Source organism: Cannabis sativa, chromosome 8, assembly GCF_029168945.1.
Source record: "Cannabis sativa cultivar Pink pepper isolate KNU-18-1 chromosome 8, ASM2916894v1, whole genome shotgun sequence".
NCBI classification, from domain to species: domain Eukaryota; kingdom Viridiplantae; phylum Streptophyta; class Magnoliopsida; order Rosales; family Cannabaceae; genus Cannabis; species Cannabis sativa.
In genome coordinates, this window is record NC_083608.1 from 43,234,514 (window position 1) to 43,251,600 (window position 17,087).

Sequence of the window (17,087 nt, forward strand, 5' to 3'; positions counted from 1 at the left end):
TTGGCAATTGGTACCATTGAAATTTTTGTGATAATTCAATGAAGTCATTGCTAATACACATTGACTAATTGTCTAAAGTTTGTAGGTCACAACTTTACTACATTGATTTTGAATAGATGCACCCACGTTTCTTATATGACAAAAACAAGATTGGCATTAAATCAAACTAGTCAATTATGTATTAAGTAATGAATTTAAGGATAAACGATATATCCTTAAATAGGGTGCTTAATAATCTATTTTATTAGAGAAATATTATTGGTGTACCATTTAAAAATGTCAGTATTAGTGTAATTAAATATTAAATTTCACATAATTTAATTTAATAATTATTATAAACTATTGTTAACCATTTATAAAGTGTAACTTATAAATAGTGCTAGGCACTAATAATATCTAATAACAATGCTTATTTTGTTAGTGTTGCTGTTAGCTATTAATAGTGCTCATTACCTCAATGATTTGGCTCCTTATAAATGTTTAACATTTTTTTATATAATTATTATTTAATTAAAATAAGATTTAATATTAAAATTTACCAATTACAATATAACAGAATTAAAAACTACTAGTATGCTTTAGTATATATATTTTATAATAGGAAAAGTTACTTGGAATTTGATATATAAGACATGTATAATACATGTGAATTAGATATGATTTTAATATGAATTAGATATGATTTTAATAAGAAAAATGTTAAAAGAGATTCGTCATGTATAATACCACTCACTGTTATATTTGTATACGATCAGGTAATGATACTCAACAAACAATTGGATCAGACCATAATAAAATTATACATATACAGTAAAATCTCTATTTAAGAATACTCTATTCAAGAATAACCTCTAATTTGTTATAAAAAAATGAAGTTCGAATTTGGGCCAGTTATAAATAAGAATAACCTCTATATTGTAATTAGTTATATATTTTTAAGTCCCGTGTTAATAAAATGTACCTCTACATAAGAATAATTACATCTTAAAAAAATATATACATATATTTTATAAATTTATTTATATAGAATTAATAATTTTATTTCAAATTATAGTACATGTATAAATATTATATGTACTCGAAAATAATTCTAATATAATATAGTATTAAGAATTGTTTATTGGTAATTTTGTTACATTGATATTTTTAAATATTTTGATTTTTTTTTTCAAGTGTAACTCTATTTAGTTATAACCTCTCAATTAGAATATTATTTTCTTGGTCCAAGTGTATTCTTGGATAGAGGTTCTACTGTATTTGAATAATGAATCAAGTAAGATCAGAGAATACAATGTATGTATGGAGGGCCGACTTTGGTATAAGCAGGTAAGACTTATGTTTAGGATCCATTTAGACTATAGACTCAAAAAAAAATAAATTTAATTTTAAGATTATACATTATTTTTTACTAATTTTAAAACGCTACATTTTTATTAATAACTAAAAAATATTTTTTTTTCTTATGGCCCACTTATATTTTAGGGTGGACCAGGTATGAATGGGGCGGTTGCGTTTGCACCCTCCAAGATATTGTGAGAAGTTGAAGAATACTTTTTTTTTATACATTAATCAAATTTATTTGTAAATAAAATTTAATTTAAATATACCTTTTTATATGAATTTTGTACTCAAATTATCTTCACACTCTCACATAATTAAGAAATATTTTCAAATATAATATATTTGTATTTTTTGCAGATGGATGTGTAGATTTATGGAAAAGTTAGAGGTAAATCTTGTTTAGAAAAAAATAAAAACTATCTTAAAGTGATAAGAGTAAAATTAGTAGATAGTTGAAAAAAGAAGTAAATATACTAAATTTTGAAAGAAAAAGTAAAAATTAAAAGAGATATATAATATTGTAATTTTCTCTTAGATATATAAACTACAAATATGTAATTTTAACTTGACAATAGGAAAAATTTATCCAAATTCATTGATCTAGTCTCATTCATAATTTTCATAAAATGGATTCTCCTTAAAAGTACATTTTCCACAAAAAGAGTGGTGGCTTGACCCCTCCACAAAAACCCATGCCCATAGGAAAGCTCTATAATTATTTCTTGTAATTTTCTTTTTTGATATAAAGTAATTAGGGCTTTAACGGTTAGATGCATCAACTTTGGTTTACAAATTTTCACTTTTTAAAGAGAGAGAGAATAAAAGCAAGAGAGAGAGAGAGGTGGCTTGGCTGCTTGGCTGGCTTGCTAGTAGTCCACAATGATGGCCAGTAAAGCCACGTGGGACAAAGATATGCTTATCTTCAAGCTCTTTAATTAGCCAAAAAAAAAAAAAAAAATTAAAAATAACATTCCTTTCTTATTCCAAATAAATAAAAATTAATAGTATACTAAAATGAAAAAACCGAATCTTAAAATGAATGTAATGCTCCAAAATAGAAAAGAAAAAAAAAAGAGCTTAACAGCTCCTGAACACCGTGGCATTCGCATACAAAGTTTATTCTTCTCTCTCTCTCACTTACTTCTTGGAAACCCAGAACCGTTCATTCGAAATTACCATTATACCCCTGTGGCTGCTGCCAACCAAACGCTATGCGTGGTCCCCATTTCCAATGGGCAATTTCGTCACAGAGTGGAATACACGCGACTACCCACGTTGTCTCCTATGAGGCGCCTTTATTAAATACCGAAAACACCCTGGATGCGGGGGCTTGTTTGTTTGTCCAGTGTAAGGGTATTATCGTAATTTGGAGTTCAGTATTGCTGTCGGGCCCATAATAAATCGAGAAAAAAAAGAAAGAACGTGAGTGATCCGCGCATAGCACTCGAAACACAAAAGGTGGCTGTGAAAAAGAGAGAGAAAGAGGAGAGAGAGAGAGAAAAATAGTTTCTTTTCTGTTTCGAGACGTTATCGGATTTCAAATTTCTATTTGGCCGGAGTTTGGGAACCACGTTCACGTCCGGTTAGGGTTTATTTTTCATTTTTGGATAATATAGAGAGAGAAAAGTAACCGTTACTGAGTAAAAGTCTTTGTCTTCTTCAAGATTTTGGATTTGAAAAGTTCGATTAACCGGTGATTGGTACTCCTGGCCAACTACGGTGCAGGATTTTTCACTGTTACGTAGATTCGCTGTTCAAAATAGGGTTTTTTTTTTTTTTCTTTTGGAGAGAAAGGAGTAGTTTATGAAAATTTCTGAGAAGGGGTCCCTGTGGGCTTATGAAGTTGAATTTTCGATCTGTGATTTTGGGTTGTAGAAAAGGGTTACTCTGGGAAGCTTCGTAATGTTTACTCCGCAGAAGGTGTGGTCGAGTTGGTCTCTCACGCCAAGAACTGGGAGCCGTAAGAGTGGAACTGGGTCAGGGTCGAACCCGAACTCCGGAGATGCGACTAAGGGCAAAGGTATTGCTTTTCTTGAGTCTGGGTCTCCGCCTTCCGGATTGGTAGTTCAGGACGGAGGAAATATGCTGATGGGTTCGGGTGAAGCTGACACGGACAGGGATAGTATGGTTCAGAGAATTTCCCAAATCGAAAATGAGGTTGGTGGGTTGTTTGTTTTGTTCGTTTGTTTGTTGTGTTGTTTTTTATATTTTGTGTTGACTTTGCTGGAAAAATGGATTTTGTGTCTTCCTGAGTTGAAGTGTATTATGTGCATTAATCTTAACGGAATTGACTGTTGTTGTTGCCAGCTTTTTGAATATCAATATAATATGGGCCTACTCTTGATTGAAAAGAAGGAGTGGAATTCTAAGTATGAAGAACTTAGACAGTCCTTGGCAGAAGCTAAGGATGCTCTTAAAAGGGAGCAAGCGGCACATTTAATTGCAATGTCTGATATTGGGAAGCGGGAGGAGAATTTAAGGAATGCCCTGGGAGTTGAGAAACAGTGTGTCCGTGATGTAAGATTGAATATTCTCTTGATCTCGCTTTCTTTGATTATTTATACACATTTATATTCGTAGAGATTATTGATGAATGTGTACATTTGGAGCTGGTAGTTTGGTGGTATTGTTATATAGAATTAACTCTCACTGACTGTTTGCTAATATCTATTCTTGTTATTTCTGCAGTTAGAGAAGGCTTTGCGTGAGATTCGTGCTGAAAATGCTGAAATTAAGTATACGGCTGACTCTAAGTTGGCTGAGGCAAATGCTTTAGTTACTAGCGTAGAGGAGAAATCTCTAGAGCTAGAAGTTAAGTTGCGTGCAGCAGATGCCAAGCTTGCTGAGGTTAACAGAAAGAGTTCTGAGATAGAGAGAAAATCACAAGACTTTGAGGCTCGAGAAAGCACTGTTCGTAGGGAGCGTTTATCCTTTGTTGAGGAGTATGTTCAAGGCTTTTAACTTGTTCTATTATTATATTATAGCTTTTATGTGCTCATTGAGTGTGCGAATTCATATTCATTATGTTAGAGCATTATGACTTGTTTTAACTATCTTGTATGTTGTATCAATATGGTTTGATTTTCTCAGGCAAAAGGCACATGAAAGTAATCTATCTAAGCAGAAGGAGGATTTGCGGGAGTGGGAAAGAAAACTTCAGGAGGGAGAGGAAAGGCTAGCCAAGGGACAGAGACTTCTTAACCAAAGAGAGGACAGAGCCAATGAGAGTGATAGGATTTTGAAGCAGAAACAGAAGGACCTTGAAGATGCTCAGAGGAAGATTGATGAAGCTAATGCAACTTTGAAGGAGAAAGAAGATGATTTTAGCAGTAGAGTAGGAAGTCTAACCATAAAAGAGAAGGCAAGAACTCTCAAATATTGAGCTGTCTTTAAATTGTCTACAATTGAAATGTTAGTAACTCTTTTTCTGGGATGCAGGAATATGAAGCTTTGCGAATAAACCTAGAGATGAAAGAGAAGGAATTATTCCTCTTAGAGGAAAAGTTGAATGCCAGAGAAAAAGTAAGCTTTTGCGCCTTTTATTTTTTATAGGAGATACAAGACTTGGTTAGTAGGGTAATGAGATAGTTTTGTTGGGGCTGACCCACTTGATATCTCCTTATGTTTCGCTCCCAAATTTTTGTTCTTCCTTCTCTTTCTGCCCTTTTTCTTTCTTCTTTGATTAACCACATTTAAGTTAGTTTTGTATGGCTGACTGGATATACTACCATTTGCATGACACAAATGCAGGATGAAATTCAGAAGCTAACTGATGAGCATAATGCAATTTTGGAAGAAAAGAAACATGCATTTGAATTGGAAGTAGAACAAAAGAGAAAATCACTAGATGAGGAATTGAAAAGCAAGGTGGTTGATGTAGAGAAAAAGGAAGCTGAAATTAATCACATGGAGGAGAAACTTGCAAAACGGGAGCAGGCTTTGGAAAAGAGATGGGAGAAGTTTAGGGAGAAAGAAAAGGATCATGAAACAAAGTTGAAAACCCTAAAGGAAAGGGAGAAGACCGTTAAATCTGAGGAAAAGAACTTAGAGAAGGAGAAGAAAGAATTGCTTGGTGACAAGGAGGAATTGCTTAGGCTCACGGCAGATGTTGAGAAGATAAGGACGGAAAATGAGGAACAACTGAGGATAATTATTGAAGAGAAAGATAAGCTTAAAGTGAGTGAAGAAGAGAGGTCAGAATATGGGCGCTTGCAATCAGAATTGAAACAGGAAATTGACAAGTACATGTATCAGAAAGAATTGCTTCTGAAGGAAGCTGAGGATCTAAAGCAGCAAAAGGAAAGTTTTGAGAGGGAGTGGGAAGAACTGGATGTGAGAAGAGCAGAGATCGATAAAGCGCTGAAAAGTGTGAGTGAACAGAGGGAAGAGTTAGAAAAACTGAAACAAGTTGAAGAAGAGAGGTTGAAAAATGAAAAGGCGTCTGTACAAGACTACATAAGAAGGGAGCAGGAGGATCTCAAGTTGGCGAAGGAATCATTTGCAGCCAACATGGAGCTTGAGAAGTCCTTATTAGCCGAGAAAGCAGAGAGTGAAAGAAGCCAATTGCTTCATGATTATGAAATGAGGAAAAGAGAACTCGAAACTGATATGCAGAATCGACTTGAGGAGATAGAAAAGCCATTACGTGAAAAGGAAAATTCCTTTGAGGAAGAGAAGAAAAGAGAACTAGATAATATTAAGTACTTGAGAGAAGTTGCCAGAAGAGAGATGGAAGAGTTGAAACTTGAAAGGCATAAAATTGAGAAAGAAAGACTAGAAGCCAATGCAAATAAAGAGCATCTTGAAAGGCAGAGAGTTGAGATACGAAAAGACATTGATGAGCTTTTTGACCTTAGCAAGAAGCTTAAGGACCAGCGTGAACTGTTTATCCAGGAGAGAGAACGCTTCCTATCATTTATTGATAAACTCAAGGATTGCAGTAATTGCAATGAGGTTATTTCTGAATTCATGCTCTCTGATCTACAGCCTTTTGCTGAAATTCAGAATGCGGAAGTACCTCTCCTTCCACAACTGGGTGACTATACGAAGGGTGGCGTAATTGAAGATCCGGTTGCTTCTAAGAGGCAGAACAATGATTTATCTCCAAATCTTGTTGGTTCAAAATCTCCACTATCTAGTGGCACTATTTCTTGGTTTCGAAAATGCACAACTAAGATTTTTAAGTTCTCCCCAGGCAAACAAAATGAGTCCATCTCTGGTCGAAATTTGGCTGAGGAAACATTTGATGGAGAGGAGATTATGGAAGAACCATCCAAGAAATTACAGGGCACTGAAATTGAGGCAGAGCTCTCTTTTGCTGCTGCAAGTGAATCTATTGATGTCCAGAGGAAACAATCTGACAACAGCATAAGAGAGTTTGAAGCTGGACAAGAGCCCTCTGCTGAAAATGAGAGCAATTTAAACAGCAAGGGGCCAGAAACTCAAAACGATTCTCAGGCTTCTGATTTGAAAGGTGGTCGAAACAAGTCTCGGGGAAGAGGGAAGGCAGCTAGAGTTGCCAGAACAAGATCTGTGAAAGCAGTTGTTGAAGATGCTAAGGCTATACTTGGAGAAGATTCAGAACTAAATGAGAGTGGGTATCAAAATGGGACTGCCGAGGATTCTGCCAATACTAATGCTGAAAACCAGGATGGGGCCGGTGTTGATGATAAGAAAACTAATCTACGAAAGCGAGGCCGTCAACAGACATCTCAAATCACAGTCAGTGAGCATGATGGGAATGATAGTGAAGGACGTTCAGAAAGTGTCATGGGAGGGCGACGGAAGAGAAGACGAGACAGAGTTCCACCAGTTGAGCAAGCTCCATCTGGACGGCGTTATAATCTCCGCCGATCAAAAAAGTAATATTTTAGATCTTTCTATATAAAACTAAGTCGACAGAATTTGTCCCAAAACAGAATAAAGTTCCTGCATATATAAATATATATAATTTGTCCTCAGTTTATTATAGTTACTTGTCACAAGAAATTTACTCTTGCTCTTGCTTATTGCCATCAGTCAAGTGACAACCGCACCGGCTAGAGCTTCAGTTGACCATAGCAAAGAAAACCAGGAACAAGATGTTGTTGGGGGTACAGAAGAAGTAGGCGTTTCTTCTAAAGCTGCTCCAGCTTCTTCAGCAGGAGTTGCCAGTGAAAATGGTGGAAGTATGCGCCTGTTGCGGGTTAGTATATCAAGGGTTCTTTTTTAATCTACATGTGTTTCTAGATACATTTTTAGGATATAGTATGTGCTGTACTGATTTTTATTGTTATAACCTGTTATTGCTTATTGCTATTATTTATTGTGATTGTTAGTTCAAATATCTGTCATTGTAGTAATATTAAGTTGTTGAGAAGTGATTTCTTCTACTTTCCTTGTGGTCATAGATCCTGTTGTTTATTATTTTTTTTTTTTGAACAATCATCCTGTTTATTAATTCTATATAGTTTCAATGAAGGACTTGACCTTTTTCTCCAATATTTTGAGCTCACTTGTTCGATTTTCCTGCTTATTTTGTATGGACTCTGCTGTATTTTGCTTGTGGTGGTTTTCTTCAGGGAGCATTGGAAGTTCATATTTCTAATGTGTTATATCTTCCGTTTTATTTTGTACTGGCAGTGTACGAATATTGGAGACACTGGGGATGTAATAAAAAACGTGGCTGAGACTGGAGCTTTGAGTGAAGAGGTGAACGGGACACCTGAAAGAGCAGAGAAATATTCCAACAGAGATGAGTATCAGAGCGAATCCCACGGGGAAGATGCTAGTCACGTCGAAGATGAGGACGAGGAAGAGGATGAAGAATCACTACGTCCTGGTGAAGCCTCAATTGGAAAGAAACTATGGACTTTTCTCACGACATAGTCACTGAGCTTTGGTTGCCGATAAGTGTGAATCTTGACTGAGTCAACTATTTTAGGCATGTATGCTTTTAGGAGCCTAGCTAATGTGTAGTAGTGTGTATTAACATTTTGATTTAGCGTTAGAAGAAGCATGGAAATATTTGAGGCTGGGGTAATTGGGTTTTTCTTTGCCCCACCATATCAGTAGGAGTTTAGGGTGGTATTGGGTTATTTTATGATATTTTTTTTTCCCTTAAAAAATTAGACAATCTATGTAGCAGTAAATCGGTGCATATTTGTCACTGGAACTCATCTTCCTCCTCTTTCCACATTGTTTGTAATCAAATGTTTGTATCTCTTTTGTTCTAAAAATGATTGCTTGAAGCCTTGAACTTGATGATCTCCTGTCTCTCTCTCTTTCACTAAATCTATATATATGTATATATATATGTAGCAAAATGTGATGAGCCTCTTAAGAAATAGAAGGCTAGTTAGTAGTTCGTGCATCAAGTTGTGATTGACTTGTGGTTAGCAAGCATTGGTTTTTATTCAGTTATTATTTATTATTAGTTACGCACGCTCCTTGTGTGGGTGCGGTTGATGATGTTATTCTATAGATAAAGTTACAAATTTTGAAAAAAAAAAGGAAGTTTGTTTTGGTTTATGTCACTGTCATTTGAATTGATCAAGTAGTTCCATCTTTTCTCAACGCCTTTCTACTTTTGAGTTTAATAATCCAGATTAAGGACATCTTTTTTAAAATCTCGAGGAAACGAAGGAAAGGAAAGGAAAGGAAAATATGCACCAAATATGTATTTATCTCTCTTTCAACCAAACATGGCTTAATGATTTTTTACGATGTTGACTATGATTAGTTCGAGGGATCGTAGTTTGCGTTGGTAGTTGGTATCTAATTAATTTCGGGCTCGTTTGGAACGTCGTATTAGGTCGTATTGTATTGTATTGTATTATATTGAATTGTATTTTATGTAATATTTTTATGTAAAACTATATGTGGTATTAACTTTTATGGACACCTAAATATATAATATTTTAATATAAATTAAAGTTTAACATAGTATTATATAAAAATATAATATATAATCCAATTCAATATAATACAATACAATACGATCTAATACGGCGTTCCAAACGAGGCTATGTATTATGTTATTGCATAGTAGTAAGGAATGAATCATTATTGACGATTTCGAATGCATCACCCAACAAGCGTGTCTAATTAGTAATTATATTATTTCTGACAACAAATAATGTAAGTATTCCACTGTCTCGGCTGATATGACTCAAGTGTTTTTTTTTTTGTCTCTCATGACAAAATGAAATATAATCATCCCTATACTGTAGTTCTTAAGAAGACCAAATGAAGATAACCATTGTTGTATATATAAATATATAAAATTATGCCGTACTGTCACTTTTGTAGTTGAGACGTCTCAATTTGTAACGCCTAGAGAAATTATGTTTAAAAATTTCTTATATAACTATGTATATTGTAGTTATATTATTTCAGCTGCACGCTTGTAAAAAAAAAATACACATGCAATTGAATTTTAAACTCTGTTTTCAAGATCATTTTAAAATTTTAAAAAATAGATAAAATGCTTCATTTTAACTAGAATTATAATTTCCTAAAATATCCCTACCGGTATCCCTACTAGTCAAAAAGCTTAAATAATGTTATTGGATTTGCTACTAGGTGACATAGTATCATCCTAACAAGTGAGATATAGTCAAATTAAATCCAGACAACTACATTAACAAGATTAAAGGAATAATGGTCTAAATGCTCTTATGCTGTCATGGACAAAGTCTCACCAAAGGTGGTCACAAACAATGTGTAGTAAATATAACAACTACATTCCAATGTGTCAGTACAAGCGATCTGTATACTAACCTAAAAATTATTAGCTGCTTAACTGGTCAAAAACCATCTAACAAAGATGCTTCTAATTCTTTTGTACAAACCCTTCCTCAGTTCTTAACTGAGGAAAAACTCTTCTTCTACAGATCTTTTGTGGCTACAACAAACATCCCGGAACTCCATTTACCTTCTACTGGGATGGCGATGCCTGTCCCATGGTGTCAAATTATCCGGATCGTATCCATTCCTGCTTTCGTCAACCCAATTTTCATATCGACTGGAACCATAATCTATTGGTGACAAACGTGGTGGATAGGATGAAGCAACTGAGCCGTGGTTTAAATATCCTTCATCAACAAAACGGCTTCGTCTACCTCTGTCTGGATCAAACCTTCCTACTGAATGAGAGTTGTAGTTGGATTCATAGCTACCATATCTGGGAAAATATGTTGTTGAGCTAAAACTATCGTCAACACCGGGTGGCCCATCATCTCTTTGTTCCCTGGAGGACCACCTTTCCTCACGCTGATGTCCTCTGCTGACTTGTTCTGATACATAACTAGGCCTGCGGTGTGATCGGTTTCTAGAAATATCTGAAGATGACGGTGAAGCTGCCCAGAGTCTCTCATCAGCATTTTCTGGAATAGGTCCGTTTATCCCTGGGAACTCTACACTCTTTTTCTTCTGTGGTTCACGGGGTGTTTCGATAATTTCTCCATCCTCCTGGCCGTCCTTCACAATATCAAGATCACCAAATATTATAATACCTGATGGTTGATCCTCGTCATCAGGATCTGAGAAATGCAAAGGTACAATAAGATGAGTTAGTATGGAGAAAGATAGTATTATGTCACAATTTTTTCCAAAATTTAGATATTTAGGCCATGTGCATACATGAATTAATCAATAATTTCTTACAGTAACAGTAGTAAGAACTCATCATTAATGATTGTAATATAAGAAAATAATTTTCCCAATAGACTATTGCATGGATAGGCAAGAGAAGATTCTTGAACAAAATTTGAAAATTATGAATTCTGTTAATGGGATCAAGTTGTGATCTATAAGCAAATAAATATATGTTCTGTATATAATAACAAGAAATTACATGTAATCTCAAAACTAACATGAGAAAATCAAGATGACTATATATAAAAATATCATTTCAATTACCAAGGTATCCTGGAGGGTATCCAATTTCGCGCATTCTTCTTAGCCAAGGGGGTGGATCAAGCTCCTGCATAATCCACAATTCAAGGCAAAAAGAAACAGAATTACCAGACAAGGCGTGTGTAGATATAATGTGTATAAAAAGCAATCTCCTCAAAAGAACAATATTACAGTTAACAGGAGATGTTCATACAACAAAAAAATACCACTCCTAATAATGATAATTTATTTAAATAAAACAAAATAAAGAAAGCGGTCAATTTTTAGAAATTATGCATAATAATGATTGATCAGTCCCTTCCCATTTTTAACTTAATAAATAGAAAAAGTCCTCATTTCCAATTTGTTCGTTCAATGATGTTATCATTGTAAGTTCATAGGTCCACCAACAAGTTTGATACTCAATAGCAACAATGTCTAGTCTCAAATTTATGATCAGTTCACTAAAGCATATATCTCGAACGTACAGGATATCAAACATATGGTTGAATGACCAGTAAAAGCACAAATTCAAACCCAAAGCCTTATTACTTAAGTTCATGATAGATTGTAGATGTATGAGTTCAAGCATGCATTATATATTTGACATGAACTCAGATTATATCTTGACATTAATTTTAAGTGACCAAAATCAACCAAGAACAATAACAGATTGCCATCCAAGAAAAGAAAAGGCCAAATTACCGAGAGACCCAAAAGCTGCCGTGTTTCAGCATCAAGAGCTCCTGGCCTTAAACCATCATACTTTCCAGCTGGAGAATTCTGATAATATCGAGTTTGGTTGCGTGAAGCACTATTTTGGTTACGCTTGGACTTGAGCTGTTTGCGAGCATTGTTGACAGCAACTCTATCACGAGGTTTTGGACATTCCTTCAAAGAATGATTATAGGAACCACAATTGAAACAACGGGCAGCGTCATCAATAATCTCCACACCTCTTAAAAAATTTCAACAAAATTAATTCAATTAGCAACAACAGAATCTATAAAGTACAATACACGTAAAAGTAAAAAGTAATTCTTTTTTTTTTCTTCTTCTAGGAAGCTTGAAACGTTGCATCCACCCACCCAATTCTTTACTAAGATATAAACTTCTATACATTTTTTACAAAGGTAAGATACCAATATATAATATAGAGATATATATATATATATTGACAAAAGTATGATAAGTTGACATAATATTTATTCAGGTAAGATTCCAATGAGTAACAATGTAGTACGGTGTTTACCCCTCGATGTTATTTATACCATCATCTGATGTCAAACCCAATGCAAAACCACGATCATATAGAGGCACAGAGTTACAATCCAATTCAACGAATTCCTTGTTCTGCTCTTTCCTTGTTTGCTTGTCCATCCAGAAAGACTACAAAGTAAAAAACACTTGAGAAGAATAGATGGTATTGTACTGGTATCCATATAGGCTCACAAACAAATTTAAAGCAAAAAAATGTGTGTGACTTTGGCATGGTTCTGAACAGAATATGGTCTACAAAGAGTTAATGTAGCTTATTCTTTTCCCACCAAATGAAAAAAAAAAAAAAAAATTGATCACAAGGGCACATTCTCAAAGCAAGTAACTTAAATATTAAATAACCTGCCTCCGGCTACACAAGGAGGACCAACTACATATAACAGTGGAAGCTCACCACAGATGATGATTTTTCCAAGCCAACATTTAAAGCAGGAAAGAATGTCTCTTCTCCAGATTCTAATGCTTCAATTAGATCCTAAACAAACATGTTTCAAACAGATTAATCAGAGTTCAAAAAATTAAAACAGGAGATTAACAAAAAGCAACTGTATTGAATGCCGAAGGAAAACACCAAGCCAAGTTGGTCAATCAGAAAACCGATGAAGATAATTTCTTAAACAGGAAATTAAGATTACACATTATTCCATCAATTTGATAGCCATAAAGTCACTACACGACACCAGCTAACTACTTCTAGGTGCAACGAAAAGAATAAGGATAGAGAGAGAAGAGCATTTATTAGATTAATTAAGGGTTTAGGAGTGAGTTCAAGTGCAGATGGGAAACAAGGCCAAGTACTCAACCAAAAAAAAAAAAGCCATTTAGGAAAAAGAGCATAATGTATCAGACAATCTTAGTTTGCCAGAAGGAAATAGTTTTCATTCCATCTTCAAGGGTCGGATTAATCATGTAGTTCTTCAAATACTTTTAGTCCTTTAATTGGACTTTGCAGCAGTATAATAAAACAATTCCGTTGCCACTATAGGGTAGCCCATGCTATGCCCATTGTTTCCTTGGTAACCAACATGTTAGAAATATACAATCAATAAGTATCTCACTTGAGTTTTGGAATTATGTTGAGCATGCCATTCTGACCATTGTTGTAATAGCTCTTCAAGCTTATGTTTACTAGCTCTGAAAAAAGAAAGAGATCTGCTCAAAAATCAACCGTTGGCGAGTACCAACAGTTTCCAAAGGCTAAAGATCGCACATGAATAATTTCAGACGATAAAAATATATAAATGTTTAGCAAATTAAGGAGGTTATCTTTCTTTATGACACTAAAGATTCCCAGTTTCCCACCAACCTTGTTAAGGAGGTATAGTTTACACACACTGAAGGTTGCTGCTGTTCATCAAACATTACTCGAGATCTCTTGACACCCGAAATAGCTGGTAACTTTGAATTATGGAAAAAGCCAATTTCACATATAATCGATTAACTAAAAAGTCAGATAATAATTAAGTTGGGAATCATCGGTTCTATTACTATTTAAACTGTAATCTTATATTTTCCACCCATTTGTATTAGCTTCCAAATTCTAAGTGGAGTAGAGGTGAATATTGTCAATGAAAAAAAATAAACCTCGGTATAATACATGAAAAGAAGGATACAACTGCCGCCCATCTTTTTTATCCCAATGGAACTTTCTTCTTGGGAGGCAAGACGACCAGTCTCGGCACTTGCCCCAGTATTTGATGCCTCGGCAACTAAAACATTTTCAGTCAATTTGACATTCACCTGTAAGAAAGATGAGTTATCAACGACATCCTTTTCAAGGTTTGATTCTGCTATGCACCGACTATCTTCACATTGAGAACCATCCTTCTTGTGAACCACCGCTGGTGCGGGGACACTGTTTAAATCCTCAATCTCCATATCTGAATCACTGCCAATCAGATTCTTTTCAGGAGTTACTTCTAGAAGCTCATCACCATTTTCACAATGAACATCATTCTTGTGCCCCGCCTCTGCATTGTTGAGTTTATCTTCTTCATCCTTGGAACTAGTTTGTTGAGAATCAATCTCACTTGGACCATTCTCATTCTCATGGGCAGATTCACCGGAAGCATGGAGGGCAATCAAATTTTCATTATCCATATAGTGCAATTATGATTATTCGAACAGGTCTTCTAAACAAACTACCAAAATCAATCTGAAGAAAATGAAGCCCCATATCAGCCACAAAGCAATATAATAAGGAATTACTTTACGTGTCATGTGAATATTATAAAATTCGATGCAAATGCAACAATGTTGGAAATGGGGGAAGGCCTCTATAATATATTCACCTCCAAAGCATAAATAAAACGCAAAAGACTACATTAACTTAGTGTTACTTCCAAGATATGCAATCCTTATAGACAAGTCAACTTAAATGATAAACCCATTTGAGTGCAGATTATAGGAACTCTAACCATAAACCATACTTAAGTAAACAGAACATGTGAACTTGAATGAAGAAGAACTAAATCACAAACACTCGAAATCGACACAACATCACAGAAAGATAGCTACTTTACTTATTTGATAGCAATCTTTAGCTTAGTTAAATCTTCCTTTCACAGTTGACTCAACTATTTTGCGCTCTTTTCAAATTTAAAAATAAAAGATAGCATAATCATGGCAAGATAATATACTGGCAACGACACTCCAGCATACAAACACAAGATTACATCATAGCTAATCAAATCAATTATGTTCTGAAATAAAGAATATTAAAATAAAACAGAAAAGAGAAGATAAAGTGAGAAATGAACCTGCTTGGTAGCTATGAAAGAAAAGAAAAATTGGGGAGAAGATCTAATTCAAATTCTTATTGTTCTTAGAATCAGAGCGGGAGGTGGAATTAGGGTTTGGAAAAATGAGATGATGAGATTGAGAAGATGAATCGTCGAAGCCAATCAGAAATTTAGAATATGGAAAGGTAGAGACTATAGTCTATAGATCTCTCTTTCTTTGTGTGTCGCTCAGTACTTCTTGAGAAGGAGAGGAGAGGAGGATAGCCTGCAATGCGGCGTAGGGTATATTCCCTAGGTTCCTTTAGCCTTCTCACTTTCACTGCCCAATCCACACCAAGATATGCTTTAATGCATTTTTTTTTCTTTTTCATTTTTATTTTTTCAAGTTAAAATTCTTGATTATTTTGATTCTCTAACAGCATGTATAACAACACCTCCTTATAAAAAGAGAAATACTAAAGGGCACCAGTAGTGTCTAACACTTTTCTATGTGTCAATATCACTATTGGTACAACTAAGTATCGGGTCCCATATAATTTAATATAATAGTTTTAGGGAGTATCGCTAGCCAATCGCAACGCGACATGTTGCAAAGGTGCTAGGCACCACTGGTGCCTAATAACAATGCTCTTATGAAAATTGTGTTATATTTAAGGGGATAATTGCAATAAAAAATTAGAGTTAGTTTCTAACTTTGAAAATTGACAATAATAGTTCTTAATGCCACGTTTTTTTATAAGTCTATTGGTATCTCTTTCTAATTTATCCATTAAATATTAATAAAATACCACATGTCAATTTTTTTATTGATCTAAGTAATAATTTTAATTAAAAGTAAAATAAAATAAAAAATTATTTTAGAATCTTAAAATTATTTTTTAATTCTTTGTCTTCTTCACCCATCCTCAACCTAACCCTCACTCCACCCCCATTCCCATCCACGACTCTCATCCCCGATTCACAGCCACGACCTTCAATTATAGATAAATTCAAACACACACATACTAAATAGACAATCATAGAAATTGAACAATGAATTATCATATCAAATCAAAGCCAAATAATCAAAGAAAAGGTTTTTTTTTTTTTTTATATACAAAACCTAAATCACACACTAGCTCTGCTCAACAAGGAAGGAGATGAAGAAGAAGAAGAAGATAATTGACGAAGAATAAGAAGTTGAAGGAAAATCTTTAGCAGTCAAGATCTTAACATATTGACCTCTCAAACTGTGTTGAGCTTTCACACTACAACCACTACTAAGGCTTAACCCAAGGCCCAACTCGAGCTCAAACTCATATGGAGAAGAAGAATCTTCAAAAGAAAAAAACTAAATTTTCATCTTTAGACACCATAGAGATCGACCCGCTTGTTGATAAAGCTCTGGAAAGACCACCACAATCACCCAAAACAACACCCTGCATTGAAAAAGCTTGTGACTTTCTTATTTTTCTGAAAACCCAAAAGAGAAATTATCGTAAAAAAGGGGTTTAAGAGAGGGTTAATTGAAAAGAAAAGCTACGGCGAAAGAATCAAATATTTGTTCATCTTTTTTTTTTTTAAAAAAAAAAAAATTATTTTCTGGTTCTCTGTCTTTCATTCTTTCTCTCTGTCTCTCTTTTTTCTGCAGGGTAACGAATCTGGCCTTAGTTAGTGTTATCCCAATTTTTGCTCACCTGTGGCATGTCTACATGGTCAAGATAAATGCCACGTGGGAGTACAACTTGTCAAAAAGAAGGCCAAGCAACAATTCAGCTGACAGGAGCTCCGAGTACTTAGGAGGGACGAAGAAATGACGAATCAGCCACCCTAAGGGATTGGTGGCCAGCCCTATGGCCAGCATAGGTCGGC

The 17,087-nt window shown here is 34.7% G+C and overlaps 2 protein-coding genes across 2 annotated transcripts; one reads left to right on the forward strand and one right to left on the reverse strand.

Annotated features, from left to right (window-relative positions):
• The first annotated feature begins 2,695 nt into the window (after positions 1 to 2,695).
• LOC115699076 (protein CROWDED NUCLEI 1) lies at positions 2,696 to 8,583 on the forward strand. Its single transcript, XM_030626291.2, has 8 exons — positions 2,696 to 3,498; positions 3,649 to 3,858; positions 4,030 to 4,283; positions 4,432 to 4,702; positions 4,780 to 4,863; positions 5,092 to 7,202; positions 7,360 to 7,525; positions 7,963 to 8,583. Exons 1-8 carry the CDS (start codon positions 3,244 to 3,246, stop codon positions 8,206 to 8,208), a joined length of 3,597 nt encoding a protein of 1,198 aa, XP_030482151.2. The 5' UTR covers positions 2,696 to 3,243; the 3' UTR covers positions 8,209 to 8,583.
• Positions 8,584 to 9,963: 1,380 nt separating this feature from the next.
• Positions 9,964 to 15,650, reverse strand: LOC115699494 (uncharacterized). Its single transcript, XM_030626940.2, has 9 exons — positions 15,255 to 15,650; positions 14,109 to 14,650; positions 13,802 to 13,886; positions 13,554 to 13,629; positions 12,890 to 12,970; positions 12,470 to 12,606; positions 11,923 to 12,175; positions 11,242 to 11,305; positions 9,964 to 10,862 (listed from the first exon to the last, which is right to left on the reverse strand). The coding sequence occupies exons 2-9, from the start codon at positions 14,593 to 14,595 to the stop codon at positions 10,252 to 10,254; spliced, it is 1,794 nt and encodes a 597-aa protein (XP_030482800.2). The 5' UTR covers positions 14,596 to 14,650; positions 15,255 to 15,650; the 3' UTR covers positions 9,964 to 10,251.
• Between the last annotated feature and the right edge of the window lie 1,437 nt (positions 15,651 to 17,087).